Source organism: Vicugna pacos, chromosome 26 (genome assembly GCF_048564905.1).
Source record: "Vicugna pacos chromosome 26, VicPac4, whole genome shotgun sequence".
Lineage (NCBI taxonomy): Eukaryota > Metazoa > Chordata > Mammalia > Artiodactyla > Camelidae > Vicugna > Vicugna pacos.
This window is the reverse complement of record NC_133012.1, coordinates 3,836,431-3,851,157: the sequence shown is the minus strand read 5'-3', so window position 1 is coordinate 3,851,157 and position 14,727 is coordinate 3,836,431. Positions and strand designations below refer to the sequence as shown.

At 49.4% G+C, this 14,727-nt stretch overlaps 1 protein-coding gene and 1 long non-coding RNA gene across 3 annotated transcripts; one reads left to right on the top strand and one right to left on the bottom strand.

Annotated features, from left to right (window-relative positions):
• Window positions 1-3,461: 3,461 nt before the first annotated feature.
• Window positions 3,462-14,727, top strand: GINS4 (GINS complex subunit 4). 2 transcript variants are annotated; one of them, XM_072950166.1, is made up of 8 exons: window positions 3,462-3,631; window positions 4,290-4,390; window positions 7,285-7,371; window positions 8,220-8,333; window positions 10,832-10,929; window positions 11,082-11,170; window positions 13,475-13,565; window positions 13,646-14,727. In XM_072950166.1, the coding sequence occupies exons 2-8, from the start codon at window positions 4,292-4,294 to the stop codon at window positions 13,740-13,742; spliced, it is 675 nt and encodes a 224-aa protein (XP_072806267.1). In that variant the 5' UTR covers window positions 3,462-3,631; window positions 4,290-4,291; the 3' UTR covers window positions 13,743-14,727. The 2 variants fall into 2 exon arrangements, with proteins under 2 accessions (XP_072806267.1, XP_015104099.1); XM_015248613.3 differs by having other exon boundaries at window positions 4,276-4,390.
• On the bottom strand, window positions 5,771-13,483 carry LOC140689422 (uncharacterized). The gene is made up of 3 exons (XR_012064350.1): window positions 13,248-13,483; window positions 11,107-11,286; window positions 5,771-7,091 (listed from the first exon to the last, which is right to left on the bottom strand). It is a non-coding gene; the product is annotated as an uncharacterized lncRNA (long non-coding RNA).

Below are 14,727 nucleotides of genomic sequence, written 5' to 3'. Positions count from 1 at the left end.
AATGCTTGGAAATTGCACTGACTTTCACTTTCTTCAAACGGCATAGGGTCCTGTTTTCTGTGTGCTCTTCACCTCTGGGCAGTAGCTTCCTCCTTCTTTTGCTATGTTGGTAGCTTCACGTTTTCCTCATCTGAGTTCATGCATGTGTGTTCATCTTGCTCTTTTCATCACACGTCATCCGCCTGCTATGACAACCTATGTAATTCTTTTTTTCACGTGATCGTTTTAATGACTGGCTTTCCATCTGCATGGCTCTGTAATTATTTTTTTTTAAAACATCTTGAACTAAGTCAAAACAGAGAAAGAGAAATATAAAATATCACTTATATGTGAAACCTAAAAAAAATGATACAAATTCTATCTACAAAATAGATTAAAAATTTTCTTCTGTGTAGAACAGGGAATTACAGTCAATATTTTGTAATAATCTTTAATGCAAAAGAATATGAAAATGAATATATGCATGTGTATGTATGACTGGGACATTGTGCTGTACACCAGAAACTGACACATTGTAACTGACTGTACTTCAATTTTAAAAAAACTCTATTTATAAACCAAAAACAGACTCACTGACATAGAAAACAGACTATAGTTACCCCAGGAGAAAGGGTGGGGAGGGATAAATTAGGGGTTGGGGATTAACAGACACATATTACTATATATAAAAGAGATAAACAACAAGGACCTACTGTATAGCACAGGGAACTATATTCAATTTCTTTTAATAACCTATAATGAAAAAGAATCTGAAAAGAAAACATATACATATGTATGCATATGTATAACGGAATCGCTTTGCTGTAAACTGAAACTAACATTGTAAATCAACTACACGTCAAAAAAATTTTTTTAAGAAAATACATTGTAAATCAACTACACTTCAAGAAAAAATTTTTTTAAAGAAAATATGACTTAAAAAAGAAAATTTCTTTACGGTGGGGACACATCCATCAAGTGTTCTTGATTTTTCTCTTTGTTCTACATAATGTAACGAAGACGTCTTCTCTCCCACCTTCTGAAACGTCACGAGGGCCGAAGTTTTCACCCAAAGCTTGTGCTACTTCTCCCCGGGGGCTCTGTGTACTCTCTTTGGATGTCTCCTTCAATGCCCCTTCTTTACATAGTAGAAATCTCTCTCTACAAACTCATTTTACTCTAAAGTGGTTTTGTCTGATGAGTATCAGTTGGAAAAAAAGAACTTAGAAGTGAAAGGGGGCCCTGCTTTTTTTTTCTTAATTGATCCCTCTGCCTTCAGGAAGACACCTACTGTTCTCGTTTAACAGGCGGGATAACCAGACCTAGCCCAGAGAAGTGCCCTGTCCCGGGCCACAGCTCTGTGCAGTAAGGACTCAGGAGCTGGGCTCCAGATCCTCGGCTGAGGAGCAGTGGGAGACTGGAGAGGCAGCTGACACCAGAGAAGGGAAGTCTTTGAGTCAGTAAACTAAGTTCTTGGTACTTGTGGGAAGAAGTTATCGGTGTTTGGACTCAAATCTTTAACACTTAAGCAGTATTAATAAAGACTGATGAAAAACTATGCAGTAATGAGAATTATGGAAGAATGGGATTGTGCCTGAAGACGAACCTTCAAGTCATCTAATGCTGATGAACACACCACCCAAACTGCAGGGGTTTAAAACCCCCCATGTTTCGCTCACAGTTCTGCAATCTGGGCAAAGTTCTGCAGGGACGGCTGGTCCCTGCTGCCTCCGAGTCAGCTGGGATGGCTCAAAGTCTGAGAGCTAGAACTGTCTGAAAGCTCATTCAACTCAGACATCTGGAGGGTACAACAGCTGGGGCTCCCTGGACGTGGCTCTCCAGATCTACATGACCTTTCCACGGGGACCTTCCATGGCAGCTGCAGGGTAGCCAGCCATCTCACCTGTCTGCTCACGACTGCCAAGGGATGCGGCTCAAGAAAGACAGCAGGTTGAGGCTGCACGGTCTGTCCTGACGTGGCTCCGGAAGTCAGGCAGCATCACTTCTGCTGCATTCTCTTGGCCCAGGCAGTCACAAAGGGCTTTCTGGATCTAAAAGGAGAGATCATAGACCCCACTTCTGGATGGAGGTGTGTCAGCATCACACTGCTGAAGGAAGAGCTCATGATGAGATCAGTATCAGAGCAGCTCTCTCGGGAAAACACGACCTGCCACAACGAAAAACCACTGGATCACCAAACCATTGAAACACAGAGTCAAAACGGACATTTTTTAAGGCCATCCGTCTGTCATTAACAAAACTTGTGCTTCAAGACACAGCTCAAATGTCCCTTCCTTTCAGAATCCCTCTTTGCTGTCCCCCCATCCCTTCCACATTGCTTTGTAAATAAGCCCACTGTCTCACTCGGTGTGGTTATTTTGATAACGCAATTGTAATCAGGCAGGGACTATCAAGCTGTCAATTCGCCAAATTCTTTTTCCTAATCAATCAACATGGCATAGGAAACATCACAGTCTTCAGATTGATAGGGAAGGGGCACTTCTAGGGCAGCCAAAAGTGAGGCTTTGCACAGAAAACAAAAGAGAGGGAGGGTATAGCTCAAGTGGTAGAGTGCATGCTTAGCATGCACAAGGTCCTGGGTTCAGTCGCCAGTCCCTCCTCCAAGTATAAATAAATAAAGACATCTATCTCCCCCTCATATAAATAAATAAATAAAAAGGAGAGCAGACAGAAAAGCATCAACAATTCAGAGATGAAAAACTAATCACACAAAGAAAAAAATACATATATATATGCTTTTGCCCTCCAGTAAAGGCAGCAGGCGTAATCAGTAAACGTGAAAATAAGCTAGAGCATCAGTCAGCTGGGATGGAAGCTTTGCCGAAAGCAGTGGTTCAGCCTTGCCTGCATCAGGGTCACCCGATGAGCCAGATCTGCTGAACCCCCGACCCCGCATTGTTTCTGATTCAGCAGGTCTGGGTGGGGCCTGAGAACCGGCCTTTCTCCCGGGGCGCAGACGACGTTGCTGCCGGTGTTCTGGCACCACGCTTCAAGAACCACTCGCCCGAAGGCTTTCAGAAGCTGGGCTTAGTGGCCGGGGCTGATGTCCAGGCAGAGGGAACCAGAAGGGCCATAAGAGCGCGGGGTGGAGAAGATGATCCAAGAGGTGGAAGCGGCCTGACTTTAACACAGCCCACCTCTCTGCGGACCCAGCTACGGGCCAGTGCACACAGGGCGGTTGTACCCAGGGGTGGGGCGGGGTGGGGTCGCAGGGAGGCCCGCATCGCTCGGGTCGTCAGCCGCGGTGGCCAGGCGCCCCCTGCCGACCGGCCCTGAGAAGTGTCAGTCGGGACCACACGCCCGAGGGCCGGCCGAGGTGGGCGGGGCTAGCCTGGGCCCGCCTCCCGCTGCCTCCCGCCTCCGAAAGTCGCTGGGAGAGCGTAATCCCTGCCCCCGAGGTGGGCGTGGCCCTGGGCCTTGATTGGTCAACACCGCCAGTGCGCGGTGACGTTAGGCCCGGACCGGAAGTTTCGAGAGGAGCGCGGGAGCTGCGAAGTGAAGGTCGGCTCCGTCCCGGAAAGGCCTTGTGCGGACCGCTCTGCCGCCGGTGGTCTTTGGGCGAACTTCCCGCGAGTGTCCGGGCCTCGCCGCCTGCCAGCCCGGAGTGTCTCGCAGCGTGCCGCCGGCCCAGGTGAGCATCCGGCGTGTGTGTGCGCGCGCGTTTGGGGAGGCAATGACCCTGTGCTCATGGCCCCGGGAGAGGAGAGGAGCGGGAGGAACGTGCTTTCGGTGACCCTGAGGCTCCGGGGACGTGCCCTCGGCCCCACCACCCGCTTTCCTAAGCCCTTCGGGTCACTGACCGGCCTGCTGTTGCTGGGCCGTGTGGCTCCAGGGATCATAAATTGGTTCTCCCAGCAATTTTGAGTGCCTGCTGTGAGTTAGGCCCCGTGCTCAGCGCAGGGGCTGCACAGGTCCTTTTGACCCCAGAACATAGAGGTGCCAGGATTCATGTTAGAACTGAACTGAGCGCAGTCCCCGAGGAACGGCCTTCTTCCTGGAAGGCGAACAAAGAATTACTGCACGGTGTGATAGATGCTCAATTCAGTGTGTACATGGAAACGTTTATAACGTTTATAACGTTCCCGCTTTGGGAAACTGATCCCTGACCTAAGATTTTGAAGGAAGAGGCAAGGAATTACAAAACCAAAGTCTGAAGTCTCTAGCCACTGCCAATAAGCCTCATTGTAAACCTGTCCATTTTCCAGATATGTACTTGCCTATTCTTGCATGTAAACGGAAGACACGTTGCAGAGTATGGGTTCTTTTATTTATTAGGTTCCTGGTTTCAGAGATGATGACAGAGGAACTGGATGTCTCGGGACAGGACTCTGACGGGGGCAGTGAGGAGGTGGTCCTGACGCCTGCAGAGCTCATTGACAGGCTGGAGCAGGTGAGCAGCCCAAATAGAATCCCCTTGCTTAGAGCGTAGCCTTTTTATTTGGTTCAGCTGTGCAAATTTTACAACTCAGAAAATGAGGACATGGAATTCAAGGCTTATTTCAGGAGAGGGGTGACATGGAACACACCAGGGCCCTGCAAGTGCCTCAGATCCCCACCCTTTGCCCCCTGGGACAGCGAGGGCCCTGGACTGCTTGTGGCTTCTGGGTGTCACCAGGGGCTCCAAGGATGATGGCGTCTGTCCCCGCAGGCTCTGCTTGGCAGTGAGTGAGCAGGAGTTCTACCTGGGGCCCAGTGCTCTCCTGCACTGATGCCCTGAGTGCAGCCAACCACCCGGGCAGCTGCTGCAGCTGGACCCAGACTCTTGGGCCGTGTAGCATGGCCTCAGGGTGGCCTAACAGGGTCTTGAAGAGGGCCACTGATGAAACCAGTTCCTGGAGCACATGTAGGGTGCTCTTGAATGCCTGTAAAGACCGTATTACTGTACTACTGACAGTGCAGTTTCTCATTTCAGTGATTGTATCAGTTTGCTATGGCTGCATAACAAAGTACCACAGACTGGGTGACTTAACAGAAATTTGTTTTTTCAATTTGGGAGCCTAGCAGTCTGCGATGGGGTCGAGGTGCTGACATGGTTGGTTCCTCCTGAGGCCTCTCTCCTGGGCTTGTTGAGAGCTCTCTTCTGTGTCCTCCCATGGCCTTTCCTCTGTGGGTGTCTGTGTCCTGTTCTCTTACGGGGACACTAGCCAGGTTGGATTAGGGCCTATCCTAATGACTGCATTTTAACCTGCTTACCTCTTTAAAGACGTGTCTCCGAATACAGTCACATCCTGAGGTGCTAGGAGTTCGCACTTTAACATAAGAATTGGGAGGTGGAGGGGGACACAGTTTCGCCCGCACAGTGATAAACATTTAAATGTTTGATCAGGAACCAGGTATAGTCATTTCAAGCATAGAATGTGATTATTTAAAAAACAAATCAAAAACTGTGGATTTTAAACACAAGTTTCTCAAAATTTGGAAAAGGTGGCATTTGAACATGTTGTACATTTGCACTTTTCCCCTAATGTAATATGTTTTATTACTACGATTTCATAATTTTGTTTGTTTTTTTTATTGAGTTATAGTCATCTTACAATGTGGTGTCAAATTCCAGTGTAGAGCACAATTTTTCAGTTATACATGAACATACATATATTCATTGTCACATTTTTTTTTACTGTGAGCTACCACAAGATCTTGTATATATTTCCCTGTGCTATACAGTATAATTTTGTTTATCTGTTCTACATTTTGAAATCCCAGTCTGTCCCTTCCCACCCCCCACACGATTTCATAATGTAAATGAGAATCCTGCCCCCACTGCATCTCTTCCTTTTTACCCAATATGCCTGCCGTACAAATGGAATCATTTTCTTTGAGTGCCCTGTCCTAAGAAGGTCGAGAAGCATCATGCAGAAATACAAATGAATGTAGTGAAACTGAATAGAATATTAAACACTAAATTCAGGCTGGTGATTACCTCTGAAGAGGGAGGGGTACATGGGGACTTATAAAATCATGAGAATATTCTTTAATGATGTTATGTGCACCCCAGTGTTTATATCACTGTTCTTCATGTTAATATGTACTTAAGAAATTTTTTACCTATTCAGTATTTTAATATATTTTTAATCTTTAATCTTGAAGCTGTCTACTTTTTTTTTTTTGCAGGAGGGGTAATTAGGTTTATTTATTTATTTAAATAGGGGGAGTGGGGATTGAACCCAGGACCTCGTGCATGCTAAGCACACGCTCTCACCACTGAGCTATACCTCCCCTCCCCCCGTTCAATATTTAATAAAATCAGTTGAAAAGAAAAACTCCCGCTCTATAAATTCTCTGACAGTCTGGTCTTCTCTCATTCATTATGCTACTTGAAAATACAGCTTGTCTTTTTGAGTAATTTTATGTATCTGCAACACTATTCTGTAAGCTCCGGCACCTGAAAAAAAACTTTTTTTGTGATAGTAGCAACATCCGGTGTTTAATGATTAGTCTGGATGGTGGTGATCGGAGAAGCAGTCTCAGGGATGTCAGAATGAGCAAACTGAGCCTTCTTGGCACGTAATTCTGAGCTGTGCGGAAACTAGGTTTCCTGTAATTGAAGCATAAGTATGGTTTCCCCAGTCACCCGTGGACATTTCATTTCTGTGCACCTTGGTGACTCCTGAAACGCACCAAGCATCGGCCTGAGTCATCAATTAGGGGTTTAACTTCTTGTTCCAAAACTGTTTAACAGGTGAATCTCCATTTCTTTCATAATCTTTTATGCTGTTGGGCAGTTCGTAAATAACTTAATCTGTGTTTTCTCATCAGGATAAGGATAACTATATCCAGTTTTTCTCAGATATTCTAGTGATGAATGAAAACATACTGGTTAAGTGTTCTGAGCTCCGGGAAGGAAGGGAGGGGAGATTTGTGCCTGGTCACTTCATCTCTCAGGCGAGAGGGGCGCTGGTGCCCCCTGGTGGACGGTGACAGGTGATGGAGTGGAAATGTGTTGCTGCTGCCTGGAGGGAGGTTCGGTGTGGACACCAGGTGGGGTTGCTCTCAGCAGTACTTTGGGGACATTTTTGAAGTGAACGGGGATTTCTTTTTTTCATAATGTTGGTTTTCTTGGCACTTGTAAGGTTGTGAACACAGCCTTCCCACTAAGAGAAATAAAAAAGCCATCATTAACCATAACTTGTCTTCAGAGCATTTTCCGTATTCCCACCCGATAGACAGACGGTGTTGTTGGCCTGCAGTAGCTGTGATTTCAGGGCTGTGTCCTGACTCGCAGGACTGTTTCCTTCCGCGGTAGTGACACTTACACTCTTGCTTTTCTCTTGGCGTCGCTTTTAGGCCTGGATGAATGAAAAGTTTGCCCCTGAGCTGCTGGAAACCAAGTCTGAAATCGTCGAGTGTGTCATAGAACAGCTGGATCACATGGTAAGTGGCGCCTGTCTCGGGGCTCAAAGAGGGGACCCTTCGAGGTGTGTCAGAGGTCGTGGTCTGATAGCAAGTCTGTTTTGTTGGGCCCAGTCTAGTTTTTGTTTGTTTTTGTTTTTAGTTGAAGTACCATCAGTTAGTGTGTCAATTTCTGGTATACAGCAGTGTCCCAATCATGCATATACATACATATATTCATTTTCATATTTTTTTTAATGTTGAATTAGTTATCTACATTTACAAAGCATGAGAGCTCCTATGAGTATGCGGATCTCAGCTTCTAAAAACCTGCCCTCCCCTTTCCCACGTTTGTAAGCAACAACAGCTGATCAGAGCAGAGTAAGGGCTTCCTTCAATGTGCTGCCCTGGAGCTTTCAAGTATGTGGCCCTGCGCTTGGATGCTCTGGGTTTCAGTCTCTTGACAGCCTCAAAATACCTTTAAAACATTGGTATTTTAGTTTCTCAACTCGTGTTTTAACACTGTTTTTTACCACCCTCTAGACATTTATTTCTTCTGTCTGCTGTGTTCGCTCCTTTCACAGGTTAGAGTTCTTCTGGGCCCTTCTGACCGGCCAGATTCAGATTCTATTCAAATGGTCATTTTTGAAAAGGAAAGAAGACTGTTTGAACTTGATGTGATGAGACTGTAGCCGTGTATGACGACTTGTGTAGTTAAGAAACTGAAAGAAAATGAGGACTCTTATGTGATGAGTTTCTTTGTCCTCCTTTAACCTAAGTGTAGCTTGGGAGTTCTCAACATTGCCAGTGATGATGGCCACATGGAGGTGGAACAAAAAGGTCCTTAGTCTTTGTCCTGTTTTTCAACAAACTTCTTTTTCTGTTGGTAGGAAGAAAATCTCAGGAGAGCCAAGAAAGGGGACCTGAAGGTCAGTATACATCAGATGGAGATGGAGAGGATCCGCTACGTCCTCAGCAGTTACTTGCGGTGTCGGCTCATGAAGGTTTGACTTGAGGGGGGGGGTCCCACAGTCTGTCCTGCAGACTGAGCATCTTGGGGAGAAGTTGGGGGAGGTCTGGGGCCTGAAGATGCTGCCGAGGCCCCACATCAGGGTAGCCAAGGTGTGAGAGGGCTGGAGATTGTTTTGGAGAAACATAGATGGTGTGGGTCCACCTCTGGGGACTGTTTTCAGTCTGCTGTGCGCAGCGGTGCTTGGGGTAGAGTCATTTGCATTGGTTGAATGGGGAACCTGGTTTTAAAAACTGTTCTGCAGAGTGGAGGGGATAGCTCAGTAGTAGAGCATGTGCTTAGCATGCATGAGGTCCTGGGTTCAATCCCCAGTACTGCTATTAAAAAAAAAATGAAATGAAATTAATGACCGCTCACACACATACAAAAAGCCTTAAGAATTTAAGGTTCAATTTAAAAAACTTGAAAAGAACTGTTTTGTGTCCATCACACAGTCACTGTTTTCACCCTGGAAAGTTCTTACTTCCCTGACATTTCTTCTCATTTCGTTCCACTTGTCCTCTTAGTTAGCACAGAACAAATACAGTTGATTCTCGAACAGCATGGGTTTGAGCCACACGGGTCCACTGACATGGATTTTTTTCAATAAATACGTCCAGCAGTACATCAGGATGCAGGGATGGTTCAATCTGTGGAGACGGAACCTTGGATATGGAGAGCTGGCAGTAAAGTTATCCCTGGAATTTTGACTGGGCAGGGGGGTTGGTGTCCCCAACCCTGAATTGTTCAAGGGTCAGCTCTACACTCTTCCCCGTGAGAGCACTTCAGATATCTGAAGACAGCTCACTGCCACCTGCAGTGGGCCAGGATCTCCTAGTTGTGGTCTGGTCACTCTCGTGAAAATCAGGATGGTCACCTCCCTTCTCCTGGATGTTAAACTGATAGTAATGCCACCCAGCATCACATAGACAGACAGACGTGCACCCGACAGACACATCACGCCGGGTTCATTCCGCACTCAGCAGGAACTCTAACCCTTCCTGAAGTTTTTAAGTTCATCCTGTCACTATCCTGTATTTGTGTGGGTTGGTTTTTGACCTCTAAGAGTAAGGCCTGAGACTTACCCACTTAGACCTCGTATTAAATTGGGCCATTTCCCTGGTCTCTGGATCCTGATCTTGTCACCTCATAGGTTAGTTACCTCAGCGGGTTTGGTGGGTGTGTGGTCAGAGGTCTTATCTGGTCTGTTAGGACTGGACCAGCAGCCGATGTCCCCTCTTCCCTGCAGGTCGGCATGTGCCTGGGAACCGGTGTTCTTTGTTCCCTCCTTGATGAGTCTCCCTGTCTGTACGATCACCCAGCCCCCAGGCCGTAGTTTGTCCGCAAAGACGTCATAAAGACATTGTCACTTGTTTCGAAAAAATTGGGTCACCCAGTACGCCTCTCCCCATCCTCAACTACCAGACCGCTCAGGAGAGTTTTGGTGGTTGGGTAAATCCTCTTCATGGTCGCCACTTACTTTCCTTTGAGTTCATGGACCGTCTCTTCCAGTATTTATTCCCATATAATGCCACGTGCAACGTGGCAGGCACTGATCCGAGTTTGAAGATTCCCTGCCTTCTTTGTAGTTTTGAAAATCAGGAAACATGCCTACCTCTAGCCTTTCACAGCTCTCCTAAATTTAGTAACTGGAGATCCTGAGGTTGCATTTGTGTTTAGTACACAGTGATACAGCAGTGCCATATAGTTAGAGCAGGAGAGAATGCTTCACCCACTGAAATGCCTCACAGATGGGGATGTAACTTATTCTGGAACTCAAGCCCTTGCTGCCTATCCATGGATGAGGGCTCCTTTACCTTGGCCTCCAGCTGGCTGCTCCTCTCCATCTTCTCATCCCCGCTGGCAGAGAGCACTTCCCCCACGGACATGATCCTGACCCACGGACTCCATACAGCAGGCCACCCTTTTGGTTTCCCAACCACGCACCTTTTGACAGCTTTTAGCTTATTTGTTGGTGGTTTTTTTGTTTCTGACCATTCTCAGCATGTTTCCCAAGCCTCCTCACGGGCTCTGTCTTTGCTGGTTATAATCTGGTAACTGAGCATCCCTCTTATATATCCTGTGTCTTTCCAGCCTTGGGTATATTTCATCTCACAGAAGAGCACCTTGTACAGTTACATAAAAACGTGGAGTGATACCCCGCCTCTTCCCTTAAATACCACTTCCAGTTGTATCTCCAGAGTTTGTTTCGTGGAAGCCTCTCACCCTTTTTAAAACTGCCTTCCTTTTCAGAGCTCTTGTCTTTCCTCCGAATTCTTGGAAACCTGCCTTCTTGAAGTCTAGAGTGTGGGTCTTATGGTTAGAAAGAGTCTCCACCGCGAAGACTCACCATTTTTAGTCACTTTCTAGATAAACCTCGACCTATGTCAGAAAACTGGCGTGGGTGACGCTTGAATCAGATAAGACCTTTGGTGACACACTCATCAAGCTTGCTGATGGCCTAGAGTTGACCAATGTTTTCTCTCCCCACAGATAGAGAAGTTTTTCCCTCACATCCTTGAGAAAGAGAAGACACGCCGTGAGGGGGAGCCTTCCAGCCTCTCCCCAGAAGAGTTTGCCTTTGCCAAAGAGTGAGTAAGTGTAGGACCCGTGTTTATCCCCGGGCTCGTGAGCCTGAGCCTGGTGGGTGCGTCCCCGAGGGCCATCACAGAGCCATGGTCGTCAGTCTGACAGTCCTTCCGGTTGCGTTGTTGTCTCAGGGGTTTGAATCTGTGTGTTCCAGGTACGTGACCAACACAGAGACCTACCTAAAGAACGTTGCCCTAAAGCACATGCCTCCTAATTTGCAGAAGGTGGACCTCTTGAAGGCCGGTAAGCAGGACGCTCTCTTTCCAGACATCCCGAGGGGCCCGGGTCACAGCCCACGTGTCCTCAGGTGCCTGAGAGCAGCGTCCCCATCTCCACTCTTCTCTCTCAAACCTGGGAAGCTAAGTACACAGAAAAGCAGAAGAGGAAAAGTCCTGGGTTACAAACAAAAAGTCATTAAAAGCAGGTACGGGGGTCGTTTTGGAGTTCCTTGTTCTTCAAATTGGGGTGACTTCTGGTGGCCGCCCCTGTTAAGTGTCAGCTTGATTGTGTGTTCAGCTGTCCCTGCCGTGCTGGGCTCTTCTGAGCGAGGAAGGTACCGAGGTCCCTGCTCCCCAGGGGCGGGCCATCTCCCCTCACAGATCCAGCCGGGCCAGGCCTGTCTGCTCCTTGATGGGCGGCCTGGAGACCCTCAGTGACTCCCCTTACCTCCGGGAAGGGCTCCTGACCTTCGGGTGTGAGCAGTTGTCCGGCTGTGGGACGGGTTGCAGGACTGAGTGCGGGAGGAGGTGGGGAGGGAAGCGCCCCCCACTTCAGTTCCCTCAAAGGTCTGCTGAGCCGAGGGACTGGAGTCTGGGCAGTCACGCCAACCTCGCATCAGCCAGCGGGGGCCCCTGGTGTGTGGGCTCAAGTCCACCTCAGTCTCTCCCAGCTCGCCATGTCCATGCAGGGCCGAGTCCACTGTGTTCACAAGCTGAGTCCAGGGCAGCTGCGCCCTGGGAGTCCCTCTCCCGCCCAGCCTGTGTGGGGCTGTGAGCCCTGTGGCGGTTGGAGGGGCTCACAGGACCGGCAGGCCGTGGTTCACCTGATGCCTGGGTCTGTCCAGGCTGCTATGACGTAAGTACCACCACCCAGGGGCGCTAAAACAGCGGACGCGTCCTGTCACAGAGGGGAGGCTGGAAGTCTGGTCAGGATGCTGACAGGGTCAGTTTCCTCCAAGGCCTCTCCCCTTGGCTGGAGATGGCCGTCCCCCTGGTGTCTCTCCCTCTTCTTACAAGGACACCAGTCAGATTGGATTGAATCCTCACCCTTGCAGCTTCATCTTAATTTAATTGTCTCTTTAGAGGCACCATCTCCAAATTCATTCCCATTCTGAAGTCCTGGGTGGCTAGGGCTTCAATGTATGAACTTGGGGGGACACAACACCAGGAGCAAGCCAGACCCATGTGAGACTTGTGGGACCCTGAACTGGCCATTTTGGTGAACCTGCCCGAGGGACACAAAGGGCCCTGTCCACGTGCAGCCCAGCCACTTCTGTCTGCACTTAGGAAGAGAGAAGTGGGGCAAGGACCCCATCCCTAATCACTGCCCCACGCTGTGGATCGTACCCGCTTGATTAAAGCAGCCAAGCACCACTGGTGGGTGTGCATCGGGTCCCTGGGCTGAGTCTGAGCCACTGCCCTAGAGCTGAGCTGTATGCTGGCCGACACTTCCTTATGGTGATGTGCCGCTTGCCCTGGGTCCCCTCCAGGGACTAGACCAGGCTCCTAGGACTGGAGCTGTCGAGGGGAGGGGGTGTGGAGGGGCAGCTGGTCCTCGAGAGATTGGAGCCTTCCTTACTTAGCCTGATGTCCTAGTGCCCCCTCAGGCCCCTGGAGCACATAGACCCCGACCACTGGGTGGGGGCGGATGCACTGTAACCTAAGTGGGGCCTGCTGGCCCTGGTCAAGTTGGAGTCCCTTTGGCAGCCCCAGATCCCTGGAGCTGCCCAAGAACCCCCCTCAGACTGTCGGAGCTAGTTATCCCACAGGTGAGGGGACCGAGAGCAGTCCTACACCTGAGCTGGGCTCAGAACTGAGTGGTCCAGGAGGTCCTCTGGCCCCTGCAGGTGATGGGTCCTCCAGGTACAAGTGAATGAAGGGCCAGAGGAGGGATGGTAGCATCTTCACCTGTAATCAACCAGTGAGGGACGCTGACAGCTCAGAGCCTGTATTCTTTAGTCCGACATCAAGACCGTCACCGCCTGACCCAGTCCTCCTAATGTCCTCTCCTCTCAGGCCCCTGTGTAGAAATGCTTCCTCACCGATTTACACACTGTCCTCCTGAAACGTGGGGCATATTTCTCCCGTGGCCCGGCTCTTACCTTCCAGGCTCTGTGCACTTGAAGTCCTCAACACTTGTCGAATGTGTCAAACCGTGGTGGGAAGGACGCTGTTTCCAGAAGGAGCCAGATCTCTCCTCAGACCCCTCCCTGCAAGACACTTTCACATCTGGGGTCCCTCTCTGTTGGAGACGGTTAATCACAGCAGCTTTTCCGGATGGATCTTGTTAGCTGAGCACTTTCTGATCGCATTACTGTTTTTCTGGCAGTTCCCAAACCAGATCTGGATTCATACGTGTTTTTGAGAGTGAAAGAGCGACAGGAGAACATACTGGTGGAACCAGAAACAGACGAGCAGAGGTGAGTGGCGTCCGCATCGTGGACGTGGAGGGTGGGAAATGCCCCTCCCTCGGGGGTGGCAGCTGAGCCCTCTTCTGCAGGGACTACGTGATCGACCTGGAGGAGGGCTCACAGCACCTGATCCGATACAAGACCATCGCACCCCTGGTTGCTTCCGGAGCAGTACAGCTGATTTAAAACGGGAAGCAACTTACCCCCAACAAAGACATGGAACCTCGGAGAACGTATCTGGAAACCCCCACCCCATCACTCTGTGCCCGAGAATGGCAGACTTTTCTCAGCAGTGCGGTGGATCACTGGGACGTGAAGAGGGGCTCAGGGGAGACCCCCTCTCTTGGCACTGATTCTCTGCCTTTTAGCCAGAATTGGCAGATGGGGCCATCGCTCTTGATTCTGCAACGGGGCAAGTACGTGGAAATTTCCTGTGTGCGCCATCTCACTAAAGAAGGAAAGTGAGGCAGAGGTCATTCGTGAAAAGGTATCCCCACCTGTGATCAAGGGCCTGTTCTCGACCTGACCCGGCAGTGGTTGGGGAGTGCACTTAACCTTCCTGGGAGAAAGAATGAAATGGATTCCACCGTGGTGGCTGTCTTCTGTGATGTCACTCAGTTGTGTCAACTAGCCTTCTGGAACCTCTGCTGTTGGACTTACAGCCAAGGAGCTATTAGGTTTCAGGTCCATGGCAGAAGGAGCCTGCAGGCAGGTCCCAGCGCGCGGTCTAATGCAGCGCATCCTCCCCGCGGGGAGACCCTGTGGCCTCGCTGAGTGCCCCAGTCCGGCAGCCTCCCAGCCAGCCCTGGGCCATGGGCCATCTGCCAGCCCCGGCGGGATCCCAGCTCTCCGATACCTTGACCTCAGCGGCAGCTTTTCCTTTGTCGGCTCCCACTTCCTCAAGGAAATGGATGGAATGAATGGAAGTGAGTGGAGAGTGTCGCGGGGACACCGGAAGGAGGAGCGTGCGGACAGCATGAACTGTCTTCCCTTGAAACGCAGTGAAGAGCACCTGCCTTCCCGCCCCTCTTGCTTGGTGAAGAGGCGGCAGGTCTTCATTCCACGGTGTGGGCTGTCAGAGGATCAGTGTGATACTGCTGTTGTTTCCAGGAGAAATCACTAAGTGAAGGCAAGACAGGTTTTATTCATTAATAAAAGCTTTTCTGCTTCA

Bases quoted from the DNA above. Each gene is read 5' to 3' on its own strand.
- GINS4 (XM_072950166.1), top strand. From the start codon at position 4,292: ATGATGACAGAGGAACTGGATGTCTCGGGACAGGACTCTGACGGGGGC. The intron at 8,334-10,831 runs GTTTGACTTGAG...CTCTCCCCACAG, and splicing joins TGCGGTGTCGGCTCATGAAG to ATAGAGAAGTTTTTCCCTCA. The intron at 11,171-13,474 runs GTAAGCAGGACG...TTTTTCTGGCAG, and splicing joins GGTGGACCTCTTGAAGGCCG to TTCCCAAACCAGATCTGGAT.